This window comes from Triticum dicoccoides, chromosome 3A (genome assembly GCF_002162155.2).
Source record: "Triticum dicoccoides isolate Atlit2015 ecotype Zavitan chromosome 3A, WEW_v2.0, whole genome shotgun sequence".
In the NCBI taxonomy this organism is placed as follows: domain Eukaryota; kingdom Viridiplantae; phylum Streptophyta; class Magnoliopsida; order Poales; family Poaceae; genus Triticum; species Triticum dicoccoides.
The window spans coordinates 543,306,246-543,323,725 of NC_041384.1; the positions used below are offsets into that span (position 1 = coordinate 543,306,246).

Sequence of the window (17,480 nt, forward strand, 5' to 3'; positions counted from 1 at the left end):
CCCCCCCTGGTCCGAATTGGACTAGGAGAGGGGGGGCGGCGCCCCCCTTTCCCTCTCCCTCCCCACTTCTTCCCCCCTCCTAGTAGGAGTCCTACTCCTACTAGGAGGAGGACTCCTCCTTGGCGCGCCATAGAGGGCCGGCCGGCCTCCTCCCCTTGATCCTTTATATACGGGGGCAGGGGGCACCCCTTGACACACAAGTTGATCCACGTGATCATATTCTTAGCCGTGTGCGGTGCCCCCTTCCACCATAGTCCTCGATAATATTGTAGCGGTGCTTAGGCAAAGCCCTGCGACGGTAGTGCATCAAGATCGTCACCACGCCGTCGTGCTGACGGAACTCTTCCCCGACACTTTGCTGGATCGGAGTCTGGGGATCGTCATCGAGCTGAACGTGTGCTAGAACTCGGAGGTGCCGTAGTTTTGGTGCTTGATCGGTCGGGCCGTGGAGACGTACGACTACATCAACCAAACGCTTCTGTTGTCGATCTACAAGGGTACGTAGATCACACTCTCCCCTCTCGTTGCTATGCATCACCATGATCTTGCGTGTGCGTAGGAAATTTTTTGAAATTACTACGTTCCCCAACAGAAGCAACGGAAACGCACAGGCCTCCCCTGTACTTGGCGTGATCCGAGACGATCTCGACGATCCAGCGAGGCGACGTGGTACAGGGCAATCTTCGCCTTGGCAGGGCAACGGTCCAAGCGAGCAGCAGCAAGGTAGTACTGGGCATGGTGCGGGGCTGCGGGCCGAGGTGGTACTTGCCAGTCTCGGTCACGGCGTTCCTTGCAGCGATGCAGGAAGCCGGCAGTGGCTTGAGGCGTCGGTGAAGGAGGCGGAGCAGAGGCGTGGTGCTGGAGCTTGAGGACGCGGGGCAGCGATGGTGGAGGCACTGGCTGGTCGTTTCCTCAAGCAGGAGGCAGGGAAGGAACCGCGCGAGGGAGGAGGTCGAGGACGAGCTCGACGGCTCGGGGTGGCACGCGGTAGAAGGAGCAGCTCCGGCAGTGGTGGTCGCTGGACGGCGCAGCAGCGGCATGGGAGGTGAGGAGGCGGCGGAGCAGGCTCGTCGGTGTTCGAGGGAGGAGCTGGCGATGGGGGGCTCTGCGAGGAGAAGCCAGAGGAGAGGTGGCGCGGCGAAGAAGATCGAGAGGGAGGAGGGACACGGATCGGGAGGAGCAGGTGTGCGCTCCTCTCCGCCACTCCTGGCGGCGCGAGGAAGGAACGAGGGGAGAGGACGAGGGGATCGGGAGATTGGGGCTTAGATTAGAGGGTTAGGTGGGCCTAGGGTTAGAAGGGGGGTTTGGACTGCGGGAAAGGATGACAGTTGGGCCGGCCTGGTGGGGGATTCTAAGAGGCCAGCAGCTGGGCTCTGCTCTCTCTCTCTCTCTCTCTCTCTCTCTCTCTCTCAACTCCCTTTAACAGAAAGCAAAGAGAGGAGAAAATAAAAGAAAAGGAGGGGTTAGAGAAAGAATTTGGGCATGCGGTTAAATCTCCCGGACTCATAAAAATGAGTTTGTTCCGAGAAAAGCATTTGGCACCGCTTGAAAGGATTGCATTCAAACACATTTGAATGATGATTCAAATAAGTTTGAATTAGAAAAACATTTTTGGAGAGTCCAAAATGTTCGAAATTTTTGTGGAGATCGGGAAAGCGATGAAAGAAAATATGGGCAAAGTTTGAGGACCAAACTTGAAGCGGGAAAGGGCATGTGATTATTTGCAAGTGTATGATGGTGAATTTCAAATTAAAGAAATATTTATAACATAGCTCCCTAATAATAGTAGGAGACTTTTATATGTTATAAAGAGAATTTCACCATGTGAACTCCCTCGATTTAAATGGATCAAAGATCCATGCCATTTATATAGTTGAGTTTCAAAAGATTAATGACATGATGGCATGATGACATGATGCAATGCAAAAATAAAAAGGGCACGCACAAATGAAACACACGGCGAAACCCGGAACATATGAAAGTCTTCTCGAGCATCGGTCTCGGGGCGTCACAGGTGGCGGGGCCCCAACATGCATGGAGGTGCGGCCGATCTAGAAGTGACGACGTTGGATTCGACGGCGGTGGCGGTCGGCCCTGCCTCGGTCCACATGCGGCTGCTGCGGCGGCGGGCCTGGATCGGGCGGCGGCGCGATGCGGTCTTCGGTGGCATGTCAATTGGCTTTAGATCGGCGGCGGCGTCGAGGTCCTGGTGGACTGCTTGGCGGCACCCATGGCAGTTCTGTTCTGGCCGGTGTAGCCAGTGGTGATGGTCATCTTCTTCGTTGGCGGTGACCGTCCAGAAGCTTGGTTATCGGATTTCGAGATCCATCATCTAGTCCCGGCTGCGAGTTGGGGAGACATGGTTGCCGGTGAAAACCGAGCCGACGCCACGCGATGACGGCGTTCTACGTCGTTACCTTGATGAAGGCATTGTCGTGTAACTACTGTCGACCCACTCGTGCTGCTCCGGGGGAAACCTAGGATCTGGTGTTCCAGATCGGATGATGGCGATACTGCGGTGTCGTTTCTCTCTTGGGAGCATCGTTTGTGGAGCAGCGTTGGAAGTCAGAGGCAGGAGGTGGAGCAGCTTCGTCTTGCATGGAGCTTCGGTGGAATGTCAAGTCATGCTTGACCGACAGGTGCTACGCTTTGTCATGCCTGGTCGGCAGGTGCTACGCACGACAGATCTTCCAAGGACTTCAACCTGTGTCGGCTGGTGGTATTTGGCAGCATGGCGCTGAGGTGTATCAGTGGCGACCGCTGATTGCGCGCAGAGAGGGGGTGTCGTTGGGCGCCATAGTGGCGTCGACGATAGCTAGACCGAGCAAGGTTGATGCATCAGTACAGTTCTGAAGATGGAGCGGTGGCAGTTGACGGCGGCGGCCTCTGAGAGCACGTCGGACCAGTGTGTGTCCCAGACCCATCAAGTGGCTAGGTTGGGGTCTCAGGTCTTAGATGTTAGGCTTGGCTGCGATGTCTGTTTGGTATTAGACCTAGGCTATCTGTGCCCCTTCATCAACTGGATAGATGTAGCGATTTGTTGCTTAGACGGCGGCTTTAGTCTTACTGTTGTAACACTTTGTAGGGTCTTGTGAAAATAATTAATAAAGTGGCCGTATGCATCGCCCAGATGCAGAGACCGGGGACATCCTCCTTTTCTAAAAAAATCATAATTATTTTTAGTAGTATATCATAAATGTTAATATTTTTTATAAACTTAATCAACCTTTGCAAAATTTAAACGATGATAATGTTAATACTCCCTTCATCTTAAAATAAGTGTCTTAATCTTAGTATAATTTTAATATAAAGTTGTATTAAGATTGAGACATTTATGTTAAAACGGAGGGAGTATGTTTTATGATACGGAGGTAGTACAAGAACTTCTCGCAAAGACTTTGAGCAGTACAGCTCCTCTCTGAACGGGAAAATGAGTGGTACAACAAACAGTACAGCAGCACTTCTGAGAAAAGAGCACGGAAGAAAAAGGGGCAATCTGCAAACCTGCCATCTGATGGAGTGTTAGTGGACTAGGGAGCTCGCGCTCACATCCGCTGCTGCCTGCTGCAAACGACGGCCAAACAGTAGTTCCTCCACGCATCATCCTCCGGACACGCCACTCAGCCCATCGTCAACAATCCCCAGGCGGGGGATCTAGCCATGATGGCATGCGCTCTCTCCATCGCCCAGCCTACCGCCCTCGCGCCGTGCGGCGGCGGCGGAGGCGGCAGCAGCAAGATCGTCCCCAGGAATCTCCCGAAGCTGCGAAGCCCCATGGTTTCAGGTAATTCATCTGTAGCAACTACTGCTCCGGATGCAAAATTCATCACGTCGTCGTGGTTCACTGCGTGCTCCGCAATGTGTCACGCGCAGGCAGGATGAGAAGTCGCGCTGTCGTCGCCAGGGCTGCGCAGGACAGTTCAGAAGCCTCCTCCGGGAGCGTCGTCAGATACGTCAAGAGTTCGGTGAGTCTCCTCCATCTGTCACTAACTATATTGTATGATGTTGCAATTTGCCAGTAGGTTCTCTAGGAATATTTTGATTTCTGCATCAATGATTTATAAAATGCTATCCAACAAACGTTCGCTGTAGGTGCATGGCAAAACGAACGTTTTTCGTGGCAATTTATGTTGTGGGAACATGGCAATTCCTTCAAACTAACGACAATTTTTACAGCAAAATCCTTTGTTGCCAGAAATTGCCATGTGTTTCTAAAGAAACTGCCATGCGTGTTCCAAACATTTTTTTCCATAAAAACGTTCGCAAATGCCATCCCTCCTAGCGAACGTTCGCTGGCCAACGGGGTCCTAAATTTTATATACCCCCGTTGAGAAAGGAAATAAACGTATGCGAGCTGCGTTTGGCTAGTTTTTTTTTTTGTTAAGATCGCTCCTTTGTCCAAGTACCGCATAAATGCTTTGATTTTAATCAGGAGTGTTAGTTTCCAAATGCATTTCCTATGGAAGACATGATCATCATTGATGAGATCCGCGTACATATAGTTAACGGATTAGACATCCATCCTATGTGATTTCCGATGAAAAGCATCATGGTCTTTTTTTTTTGAGGGCCAAAAGCATCATGGTCTTGAGATAAGCTGAACACCATCAATCTATTAAACAAATGAAGCCATGTCGTCATGTCCATTTGTCGTGAGAGCTCACCGAAATGCAATATTCAGTTGGACCTCGCCTAAAACCAAAGCGACGGAAATGTGTCGTAGAGCATCGGTACGCTTGTGAGAATAGCGTTGATAATGATAGGACTACCTTCATAGGATAGGATAGTGACGTGCCCTTCCAACTGTTTTTTCTTTTGTTTTTGAATCGGTCCTCAATGCACTTCCACCCCTTATTGGGGAGCTTGCAGTGATGGATTGGGATACCGAGATACCGACATAGAAGCGAGTTCCTAAAAGTTAAATGTGAGTTTCACACACCAACGAAGTTTAGCAACGAGGAATGTCGGCAATATAGCCCTCTTGCTCCATCCAGACTCCACTGGTATAAGGCTTGGGCTTGAAGTAGACTGCAATTATTTGTGTTGCAATATTGGACTCCTTAGGTTTTGAACTTAGAATCTTTTAGTACCGATACCATATTAAGTCACCAAAAGGTTCGGGCTATATACTGCTAGATCATAGCTCATCTATATTTTAAAATTTCCTTAGGAACTGTTGCAAGTCTTGCGGGGACAAAAAGACTGTCAGCAGTGTTTCTATGAACTATTTTTGTTGTTTTTATGTCAAATGGAGGATATACAAACCAAATAGTTACCTTGAATTGTAGTTCCATTTAGGCCTCTTTCTTATAAAATGAAGGAAACTGACAAACATGGGAACTGAAACAGTTCAACACTACTGAAGACATATTTGCTCTAGCGGGTATCGGCTTTGCAGCAATTGCGGCATTCTGGGCTTCCATGATGCTTATTGGGGTAAATTGCAGACGCCCAATCTTCAACTATGCAACGAGATAAGCAAAATCAATCTGATAATCTATTATCTCAACTTCAGGCCATCGACAAGCTCCCTGTTCTCCCTCTTTTCTTCGAACTAATCGGAATAGCAGTTGCATGGGTGAGTTTTACCCAAGACCCTCAACTATAACATTGTCATTTCTAAATGAAGTTGTTATCTCTGTATTACCACAAGTCCACATAGTCCTGGCCTCACTCTATAGCTCATGCTGACATTTTCAGTGGTTTATCTACGGGAACCTCCTCTTCAAGCCAGACAGGTAACCTCAATTGTTTCTTTCTTGAACACTTGTTTATTGCCATACTTGCCAAAGTTGCGGAGACGTATATCTATCCGTTTGAGAAAATAGTGCGTAGAAAATGGGAAAACCAACTGGAGTTCTGTCTGAAAATACTCTATTTTGAATAACTGGTGAGAAGAAACTGACAGCTACTTCACCATGTTGTTCTATGACATTTTCAGAGAAAGTTTCATGCTGTATTTCCACAACTAGCGTAACACTCTCATTTTGGCTTGTTTCACATCTGCATCATCGATAATTTTAACGCACAGGATGGCACTTACTTTTGAACAAACAGCTTGGCATACGTGTAATTGTGATTCTATGCACCATCACTACAGCTCAAGATACTATTGTACTTTGTGGATTTTTTTTCTTTTGACATGGTATTTTGTGGATTTACTAACATGTATATTGATTTTCACAGGGAAAAGTTTCTGGAGAACATCAAAAGCTCAGCATCTCGAATCTTGGGGCAGTAACTTCACCGTGAAGACAGTACATCCTGCCTACGACATACATTTTCTTTGGGCCTGTCAGAAAACATTTAGCTGTGCGCTCATGTTAGGCATCTGCGTCACCGTTGTCCGTTCTAGATGTAATACACCATCTCCTGTACAGGTTAAATCAAGCATTCTTCTGGTGGTAAAACTTGAGTGTTTGTTCTCCACTTAATAATTTTTCAACGGCATGTTTGAGGCAACACTGAAGTGTAAAGTCAGAGACCCCTGGCTCGTACATTTTGGGGCTCCTTTGATTCAAAGGAATTTTATAGGATTTCTGAAGGATTGAAACCCTTAGGATTTTTTTCTATGTTGCTCCTTTTATTCATAGAATTGAATCCCATAAGAATTTTTCCTATGGAATCCTTTGTACTACATTTCATAGGAAATCTAACATCCACTCCAACCTCTTTTTACAATTCCTTTGTTTTTCCCAGTCAAACACTTATTGCTAATCCTATAGGATTCAAGTGGGCATGCCACTCCAATCCTATACTTTTCCAATTCCTACATTGTCAAAATCCTATGAATCAAAGAAGCCCTTGGCGTTGGAATTTTGCACAACAGTGAGAAAATAAGTGACCCCAAGACAAACTAGCCTCTTGTGGCACAAGTGTTGCAAGATCCCAGATGAGAATTGATCACTCATAAGTGTAGCATGTCTTGCTAACGGGGTAAGGAAACATATGATGGTACAAGGCACAGTTTCATCCAAGCTTATCTTAGTATGACAATTGGAGAGAAGAACTTCACCATCAGAACACTAAAGAAGAAGAAGTAAAATGGTACACAACAACATGAGGCTAAAGGCGACTCTAGGACTAAACTATCCAAGATTACACTTACTCTGACCAAGGAGAATAAATAGGAACTTCTTTAACCTAAATTAAATCATCAAGACTGGTACATGTCCCCCGGTCAACCTGTTAGAAGGTCCACAAACATGATGATTCTTGTACCCCAAATACAGCCCTGAGGCAAACTATGTGTTCTCAGGCTTCAGTCTTTTGTCTAAATGCCCAATCGAAGGGTTCCCAGCAACAAGATGTTTGCTGGAACTCTGAGGAAATGTTTTTACAACAGGTACATCTACTTTTGGATATGGTATCCGCGGGGCACCATTTACCTGCCCTGGATGCCCGGTCACTTCAGATCTGATTGCCATGGAGTACTTCTCCTCTGCAGGTTGGAAATGGTCAGGACCAAACCTATCCAAGTTTTGCAAAGCATAACGCTAGGATGTTTGATGTACCTTTCATTCTACCGTATTGCACAAGCTTACGCAGGCAATCGCGGAATTCTGTCAACACACACCTTTCCTGCTCTGCATACAGTTCCGACCGGTTCTGATCGACATCTATTGCTGGCGGAGCAACAGCATATTGAGAAGTTGCAAACATAGCATCTTGTTCATCACACATCAACGCTAGTGTTCCAGGAGACATTGGTCTACTGGACTTCTGGTCATCAGTGCAATCAGGTCTGGAATCATCTAGAGATGCCTTGCCCATATCAGTTCCTCCACTTGAATGATCATCAATTGATATTTTCCGATGATTTTGATCTTTATTTTTGCCTTCTCTATCATGGTTCGTCAATGCTAGGGAACCTCCCACTCCATCTTCCTTCTCTGCAACCTTCTCTTCCTGGATTTTCCGACCTAATTTTCAATGTTTTCCAATGAGACAGCATCATCGTCAAATTTATGCTACACATTAATTTGGTTAGCTTAAATTACAAAATAAAAAAGTAGCAAACTGAAGACAATCATAGAACAGCTGCAAAGACTTGGTGTTTAATTTGAGAAGTCCCAGGTGTCATTACAGCAACCATCACTCACAAGTGGACCCCATGTACTGTAAGATTTCGACCGGAACAAGACAGTGATCCTGACCACACTGTGCAGTGTTAGCAAACTATATAACTATATACTGGAGATGAGATGCACTGAATCAAGTACATGACAGCTGCATATACATATGATGTTCCGAGAAGTTGCATAACACTAGCAGCATCCAAATCCAGGGCTCAACAGAAGGACACTTGGAATTGGATGCAGTCGTGCAACAGGTAAAATTTAAAACGAAGAGGCTCTGATCTGTTGGAGTTGATTGAATATCTATCACAAATGTATGTCATGCACAGTTCAAGATCATCAGGAATATTTCCTGTAACACACTGGAAAAGTGGAAACTAAATACGATGCCAGGAGCAATACCAGTATATGCCTTAGCAGCCTGTCCCGATACTGTCACCAAAAGTTTACAAAGCTCCTTTACATCCCCTGGCTGAATAATATCCGCTAAAAGAGGCCTATAAGGATGACAAACCAATCAATACAAAACAGATAGGTTGTCCTACTCGAGGAAAACCAAAATTTCTGCAGGTAGAAATTCAGAGTTGACAGATACCTGTAGGTGACTTTAAAGGGCCCCATCATATGAGGATGCGCAGACTGGCCTATTGGAAGTGAACCATCGGAGGCCATTGCGTTCTTCTGATAAATAACCTGATTAAAGTATAAATTATATACAGCAACCTTCTCAAAATCCCATAATAACTCTTGCTATAAGTAGCATTTGACTGTCTCTTTGATTAGTCAGGTTTTATTCTGAAATCTATTCTAGATGAGACAGAAAGGTGACGATATCATCCAATATGCACCTTCTGTTTTTTTTTTCTTCACAGTTATTAAAGCCTGAGTTCATGGTAGTGCTGGTGCTTCAAACCCATCCCACCTCACCCATCCCTAAAACTCATCATTGAAAGAAACTAACTTAACAAATTACTTAATCACCTCCCAAAATTCTCTAATGGAAATGGAGCGCTTGACAGGGCATGGCTGTGGAGCTGTTGGCCAAGCACGACTAGTAGCACAGCCATAGACTGGAGCAGGCAGAGAATGAGGTGACACGATTTCTTTTATTCACAGAAAGCAAAGGTGCTCAGCTACTGAACTATTATACTTCCGTAGTTACCCCTTTCAGATATCTCAGGGCATAAAATCGGCGAGGTAGTCAACACAGACACACAAGCGTGAGGTTGATTTACTTAAGTAGCATGTGCATCACTCTGCTTGGGATGTCAATAACGAAAATAAACTTTTCCGGCCATGTAGTGACAATGTAAGCTAATTAGTAGGTCACAAGTGCACATGCACGAATTATCAACTCACTTCATGGTAAGCACATCATAATATGGAATTTCCTAGTGATGGAATGGATCGCTTCACCTTACCTCTTAAGTCAATAGTTGAAAGCACACTATGCACAGTTAAAGAGATTACAAACACTGCAGAGCAAGCGTAAATAGTAGAAATGGTCGTTACCTGAGATAGTTGACCATTCCTGATAGCTAAATGTTCCTTGGTCGAAAGGTCAAGTGAAGAATCGATGTGCTTTCTCTTCCTAGATGTGGAAGGCGACGACAATGCAGTTGCTCCAATAGCACCATTTACTGCTGCATTTGCTGCTTGTTGCATGTGAATGACATTTTTGTGATCCAGATTAAGATGTTTTCTATCTTCACTCCCGTCGAAGTTCTTGCAATCCATACACTTGCAATTTTCAGAGCATAGTATATTAGCTTGGAAGCATTCGCAGTATTTCTTGAGGCATCCTGACTTCTTGCAGTGGCACCCTTTATTATGCTTCCCTATTAAAGGGACATCACCAGCTACCTCCTAGCAAAGGTACTAGTATTAATTACACATATCACTGAAGCACAAATCAGATAAATGGCCTAGATGAGAAAATACAATAATGAAGACGTCCCCTGTGGGGACAGGAAAAAAAATTAATGATAGTCTAAGCCAACATTTATTGAATAAGACTTTAGTTTTTTACAAACCAAAAATAATAATCATGCTGAGCCTCTGACTTCTCTGGGAAACAGAATTATTGTTTCAGATAAGCAATAATGCAAATTTTAGCCGGAAGGAAGGAAACTAGCAGCTCCGTCTCAGTGGTGAAACAACTGTAAGTGACAAATATTTTAACTGGAGAAACCAGATCTTCACTTTGTCAGATTAAATTTTTGACAGAATGGCTGTCAATAGTATCGTGGTTTACAGGTCTAGTAATAAATAGTCAAATAACATATGTACTAGTGGCCAATGAATCCTTAAGACAGATGGCTCAATGGTTTTCAAGTTCAGGAGTTGGCTCCGCTCCAGTATGACCGGGTGTCGAGGCGCACCAGGAGAGCACACACAGTTCAGGAGGCGGTGCGGCTTCGCACTTGGGCTACTGACCTCGGGCCGGACCTTACCGCTGATGTGCTGCATCAATTCTTCGAGCTATGGACTGCCGTGGATACTGTGCAGCTAGACCAAGACTACTGACAAGGTGGTGTGGTCTTGGGAGTATGATGGTGAGTTCTCGGCACGTTCAGCATACGCGGCAAAGTTCTGGGGCCAGGAGGTGGTCCCAACGGCTGATTTCACATGGACGGTGGAAGTCTAAGGCACCAATCCAGTGACGTTTCCTCACTTGGCTTGCGTTGCGGAATCGGTGTTGGACGTCCAACAGGCTTGCAAGAAGGGGGCTCCCGCACCATGATTCTTGTCCGTTCTGCGATCAACAGGAGGAATCCATCAACCACATCCTCCTCGACTGCATTTTTGCAAGAGATGTGTGGGCTACTATCTGCCGGGCGCTGGGCAGACCGGATTGGGCGCCATCGGTCGAGGACAAGCTCGGTGAGTGGTGCATCTCTAGGCTCGGGGCTGGGCATCATGTACCGAAAAAGGCTTCCGCCCTGCTTTATATATAAAGCAACGACCAACAACAATCCACCGCATACAGCACACACCCACACACACACACACAAGGCAGGATACATAGGTGCTGAAGAACAGCTACACACTCCAAGCAAAATCTAGCATACTACAGGAAGGAAGATAAATCCGCACTAGACTTCGAAGGAGCCCTCAAACGTGATACCACTAAGAGGAGCAACCGAACCTCGACGGATCAGGGCCTCCAAAGCAGCATCTTCAGTAAAATCACGACGCCATAGCGCCACCACCGCCTGATCCAGAGGATCAGGGTCTTCACCCGGAGCATCAAGAGAATCCACGACGTAGCCTTCAAGAAGGGTACGACGCCCACAGACGCCGCTGACGTCGGTCTGGCCAAGGCAGACAAAGTTTTCACCCCGGCACGCACTATCCGCCACCGGAACAGGGTAAGCGCAACCAAGAACAAGCTGGCCACCCCCACCACCGAACGCCGAAAGCTAGCCGCCACGCCGCCCTCACAGCCATGGCCGCCGGCCAGCAACCGAGCCGCGCGCCCCGCCCACGGGCACCGCGGCTCCCACCACCGAGGCCGCCGCCCCGGCGTCCAGGACCAGCCCCACCTGCCGCCACAGACCATAGCCACCACCAACCGGCGAGGAGGCAGAAGGCCACTCCTTCCACCCCCAAGAGAGCCCCTTGACGAGATCGGGGACGAGCCGGCCAAACCAGGGGGGGCACCACGTCAGCGGCCACAGCCAGGCTGCACACCGGGGACCAGGGCCACCGTCGCGCACGACAGCAAGGCTGGGAAGCACCCCTACCTCCCTCCCCGGAGCACCCCAGCCACCACCGGCCAGCCACACTCGCCACCAGCCGCAGGACATGGACCAAGAGCAGCGGGGGGAGAAGGTCGCACCACCACCACTGCGCCGCCCCCTCCACCAGCCAAGATGGCCACGACGGAGGCGGCCACTCGCAGCCCAAGCCGCCCGTGGCCCCCGCCACTCGGAGGGCCAGATCCGGCGGAGCCACGCCCGCATCCGGCCCCCAAGCGCGCACCTCCAGTACGCCGCCCACCATGCCGCCGTCGTGCACTGCACCAGCGCGCCACCGCGCTGCCACGCCCGCCGTTTAGCGTGGCACCCAGGCCCAGCCGCCTCAGCCCGCGCCGAGCCCGCTGTGCGAGAGGGCGAGATCTCCCCGCCACCGCCGGCATCGACCAGGCTTCGCGTGGCTGCGCCCTCTGGGGGAGGAGGAGAGGGAGGGGGACCCCGCCGCCGCTGGCTAGGGTTTCCTTCCTGTCCTGCGCGGGGCGACCCGGGAGGAGGGAGGGAGTCAGGTTGCCATTGTCTTCTGGCTGGGCATCATGTGAAGGACGTACGGGCTATCATTGTGCTTACCTTCTGGACGCTCTGGAAGCATCGAAATGCAATAGTCTACGATGGGGCTACAACATCGCAGCTAATGGCTACAGGTAGTCACTGATGTCGACAGGGAAGGCAAGCACTGGAGGCAGGCAAGCATCCTGAAGGGAGGCCTCGACTCCTTCGACATGTTAGCAGAGTGGGTGTATTTGAGAGAGTAGGCCTAGTTTAACTTCGGTGGACGTGGACCGGTGGTGTGGTTTGTAAATATGTTGTAACAATGTGGGTGGAGGGGCTCTTTCCCCGCTCTCTTCTTTAGGCCCTCTTTGATTTAAAGGATTTCTAAAGGAATTTTGGAGGATTCTAGTCCTTAGGATTTTTTTCCTCGGTAGGTTGTTTGATGCATAGGATTGCAATCCATAGGATTCACTTGTACTAGTTTTCATAGGAAAATTTCCATCCACCCTAACCTCATGTTAAAAATACAACGTTTTTCCTGCGCACAATCAAACGCTCATACAAATCCTGTAGGGTCGAGGATGACATGCCACTCTATTCCTCTATTTTTCCTATTCCTGAATTTTACAAACCCTGTAATTCAAAGAGGCCCAATATATGATACGCACACTCATGTGTATTCGAGAAAAAAAACAAGAAAATAGAGTTCAACCGGCGGCAGTTCCCATTGTAATCAATCGCAAAGATGCTTCAATGCTATTTGAGAATTACAACTCACAGTTGTCAGCTTTCAAATCCTTTACAATATCTGAACAGCCAAACAGGGAAGTGCATGGACATATGTTTTTACAAAGTAATGTTTTTGACTGAAACTAAGGAAGGCTTATAGTATGAGGCAATACAACATTCTGAGAAATGATCGGAGTAAATAAACTGAGAAAGGAAAATTAAGCTGTAAAAGTCTTATATTTATATATACAGTAAAAAAAATAGTTCTTCAGAGAACATGTGTAACTTCCAAAGACTTCTCCTATTTAACATTTGCCATCAGTTAGGGTGTTGTGTCAGTTTAGATGAGAAAAAAAAACTAGAATAAGTCATTGATATGTAGAAGCAATGGACATCATTTTTATCAAAGTAAAACTAACTATTTAGTTAATAAGAGACGTGGACATCAAAACATACCATATTATTCCGATTTGTGTGTGGGCTACTCCCAATCTTAGGTCTGAACGCATCTGGATTGCGCTCCAGTGTAGCCTCTATAGCTTCACGCCTAGCCACCTCATTCTCAACATTATTAAAACAATTGGTGCAGTTGCATCCATCACAATAAATACCAGATGCAAAACATTCACAGTACCTAAGCATAGAAAACCATAAAATTCAGATTGATAGGATCAAATAGCAGTATGCAAAGACTTAAAACTGAAATGAACATGAAAATGGAAACAATAGTAGTGAACCATCAAAGCATATCATTTGTGTTTTTTTTAGAAAATGTAGGTAGAAGCAGAAACTTTAGGGCTTTACAGAACTTATGAATGTTAGTAGGATACTCTTTCAATTGCTCTTCATTGTCACTATCCATCTAAACTACATGTACATGATTCGAACAGAATGGATAACATAAAAAAATAGGTTTCATTTTCAACAAATTACACAAATACTCATTTCAGACACTAATCTCATTTTGACAAAGCTCATAAAGAAACTTTAAATGACACAGCCACCCCTGAAGCATAAGTGATCCAACTCAAGATGTATAATGCTTCATAATTATCTTGACTAGTCACGAAGTTTTTATGTCAGCTCCTTTAAAGTAACAACATTATTTCACTAGCTACAAGTTTACTACTTAATACAAAACCTTACTCACACCATAAGATCAGATATTCTGTCTCATCACTCATGTTATTTGTCAAGCTTAGCAACAATATGCCATTATCATCCAGCTTTTTTTTCAAAAAGTTCCACAATCCATACATTAGTTCTTATAAGATTTCTATGCGCAAAAGTAAAATAAAAATAGTCAACAGGCGAGACAATGGCCTTGTGTGTATTTTCTTGTATATCTACAGAATCAGATACATTTTACTGGATTTAACTCTATCCATAAAAGGGTCATTCTGGAGGGAATTTCAAACATTTGGTGACATCTAGAAGAAGTACGTGAAGGAATCGTTACATTCCTAAGAAAGAAAGTAATGTCTTCATTGGCAAGAATCATATCATAATATTGACCTGTTGTCAAGCTAAGACACAACAAGTCTTGACTTACAGCTTCAAACATTTGGAGTGCCGACAATTGCAGCACTTCTTCTTCGTAGGTGTGCCATCTTTCCCATCATACAGCCGTCCACGTGGTTTTGGTGACTCTGGCTTCCTAAAAACATAAGAACAGCGAGATGGAAAATTACAAAAATGAAAATTTTAAAATTATAGTATCAATTAGGATTGTCAGAGGCCATTAGGATGTATGCTACAATTAACAATAAATGGCAGTTAAAAAGCATCCACCTAATACAAGCAGGTATCTTTGTTACAAGGAAACACAAGTGCAAAGTACAATTTGGGAACCAAGTTTTCAAACTTGGATTACCAGCTTAAAAAAGGACTACAGGACACCCAAGGATGTGAATCAAGAGAAAACAAACAAATTCATCATAGCCAAGAGCCTGTCGTGCCCCTCCATACCCTCGATACAACAGAGCCCCGGAAGTGCAAGACCGAGAAGCAAAAATTTCAAAAATTGACGCAAGACGTAATAAATCTTGAAAAGGGAGGCACTCACAAGGGAACGGCGACCGGCGGGCGCTGTACTGGCTGCGAAAGGGCCGACCGAGCCTGCGGCACGGGCACGGGCATCGCCATCGGCAGTGCCGGCCGCGGCAGCGTCGCATGCACCATCTGATGCGGCCGCATCACGGGCAGCCCCCGCGGCTGCAGCTGATGTGGCACCCCGATGGGCAACGCGGCCCTCAGCTGGTGCGGCTGCGGGTACCCGACCTGCAGCGCCCTGGGCTGCACCGTCCGGGAAGCGGCGGCGGCGGCGGCCGCCATGGCGGGGTTCCCGTAGTTGAAGTCGAGCTGCCTGACCAGCTTCTTAATCGGCGGCTGCGTGGAAACCGCGGGCACTGGCACTCGCGGCGGGGGGCCGCTCCCGGCCCCGCCCGCGCCCGCGCCGGCCTGCTCCTTCCCCGCCATCTATCCGCTCAGCCCGGGGAGCTAGCAGATCAAAAAACGGCCCGGCCTCCGCTGGAAACGGCCGCCCAATCCGGCGCGGCCGCGGCGAGATCGCGGCCGCCGGCTCCGGATCAGGTGGGGGCGGGGGCGCCGAGGACGGGCCCGGATTGCCGCGCGCTCCGGCGCGTGCGTGCGGCGGGAGGGGCGGCGAATGGCGGATTTCGGGAGGGCTGGCTGGGGGTCGGGGGATTAGAGGATTTTCCCTCTAGCTGCAGCTTCCTCCCTTTCTCTCTCTTCCCTTCCCCGTCCTCGTCCTTTCTTTGTCTCCCACTCTTGGCTTTCGAAATCAAATTCATATTCTACGGCCGGATCCCCGCGGCGGGGCCGGATCGGACGGCCGGGCACCGCCTGCGCGCATCCTGCGGCTCGAATTCATAGGCGTGAGGTTGTTGGCCCGCTCGCCGTTCGATTGGACGGGGGCTGCGGGAATCCGGCTCGTCGCGCACGCGTCCTGCGCCGCCCCCCGCGCGCCTGACGTGTGGGCCGTTTCCGGTGGGGCGGGGCAGTCAGTGGGCGGACTGACGTGGGTGGGTGCCGGGTTGGCTTGCGGCGGACGGCGCGGTGCCGTCGCCATCGCCCGGCGTGGAACCGTCCTGTCGTTTACGGGGAGTTGCATTCCGGGGGAGACGCTTGGACGCGCCGGGCGCTGGTCTGGCTCTATGACACATGGAGTCGCGCGGGTCTGTGCCCCACATGTCAGCTTCTGTAGTTAGGTAGTTGTGGCGTACACCATGTATTACGGTGAGCATCTGGTGAGGGCTTTTGAGAAAGTTCGGTTCATACTAGGGTTTAGTGGTGTACTGTGGAGCCCGTGAGATGGGTACCGTATTTGGTTGGTGCTCAGAGCAGGAAATTGCCGTTTCCGTAAGGCTTTGCCTACAAGGAATTGAACATTGCAGTCCTCGCCGTGATGAGTTTTTTTTATAGTGGAGACAGTGTGTTTGCAACAGGGTCACAACATCTCGAACCTCGGTAACTATAGATTGTAGTGAGTTTATTTATGTAAATATATATAGAAATTTCCTTCTTTTTATTTCATCATCAGTGGCGGGGCAATAGCAATGTACACCAGATATACATCAAGCTAGCGACAATATACCCACGGATCAGCAATGCCCGCGGTATTCATGTGGATGCCAAAGAATACCTTTGGTGCCGCCCCTGGTGTATATCATGTGAGTGTATGTGTTTACGTTGTACTTGATATGTTGTTTCAAGATATTGACGTTTTGTGTACTAGTGTTGATGGTGGTCGGCTAGTCTAGTTTGGTGTTTCCTTATAAAGCGAAGACTGGTGTTATTGAGGTCATGTGTTGCTTGACTTTTGACCTTTTGTTGTCATTGTAGCGTTTGCGGTGACCTAGAAGCCAACATCCTCGATGCACACCGTTTAAATTTTTATATAGCATATATCATCAAGCTTTACTCCAAAAAGATAAAACAGCATCCGAGCACTAATGATAACAGAATATGGCATTAAGTTTTCAAAGGAGGGGCGCTACTAACTACTACTCAGTGCTTCTCTTTTATTCAACGGCACCGAAACACTAGCGGTAACGGAATACGGCATCAAGTATTTAATTGCTCAATGCCCCTCTTTTTTTATTTGCTGTCTATTCCAAGCGCGTTGAACGATGACTTTGTGTTCAAATCCACTTCCCCCGCCATCACCAACCACCACCATCCAAGCATACCCACTTTATCCTATAAATTCAAAAAAAAATGAGATGGACTTTTGACAAATATGAGAATTTTCTTTCAACATTTTGAAGATTTGATGATTGTATTTTATACTCGCTGATTTCTTAAGTTTAATCATGGTATTCTAGAGATTTCATCTTTGATTATCTCTTTTGTTGTTGAAAGTACATCTGTGTCCAAGAGTGGGTTTGGAATAACAAGTGATCAG

The 17,480-nt window shown here is 47.5% G+C and overlaps 2 protein-coding genes across 2 annotated transcripts; one reads left to right on the forward strand and one right to left on the reverse strand.

The window, feature by feature from the left end:
- Positions 1–3,527: 3,527 nt before the first annotated feature.
- On the forward strand, positions 3,528–6,544 carry LOC119269068 (protein CURVATURE THYLAKOID 1C, chloroplastic-like). The gene is made up of 6 exons (XM_037550814.1): positions 3,528–3,784; positions 3,874–3,965; positions 5,350–5,436; positions 5,516–5,578; positions 5,701–5,738; positions 6,187–6,544. Exons 1-6 carry the CDS (start codon positions 3,661–3,663, stop codon positions 6,239–6,241), a joined length of 459 nt encoding a protein of 152 aa, XP_037406711.1. The 5' UTR covers positions 3,528–3,660; the 3' UTR covers positions 6,242–6,544.
- A 349-nt stretch (positions 6,545–6,893) lies between these two features.
- On the reverse strand, positions 6,894–15,721 carry LOC119269067 (protein tesmin/TSO1-like CXC 5). The gene is made up of 8 exons (XM_037550813.1): positions 15,120–15,721; positions 14,607–14,711; positions 13,511–13,688; positions 9,591–9,944; positions 8,674–8,771; positions 8,481–8,575; positions 7,515–7,922; positions 6,894–7,441 (listed from the first exon to the last, which is right to left on the reverse strand). The coding sequence occupies exons 1-8, from the start codon at positions 15,530–15,532 to the stop codon at positions 7,245–7,247; spliced, it is 1,848 nt and encodes a 615-aa protein (XP_037406710.1). The 5' UTR covers positions 15,533–15,721; the 3' UTR covers positions 6,894–7,244.
- Between the last annotated feature and the right edge of the window lie 1,759 nt (positions 15,722–17,480).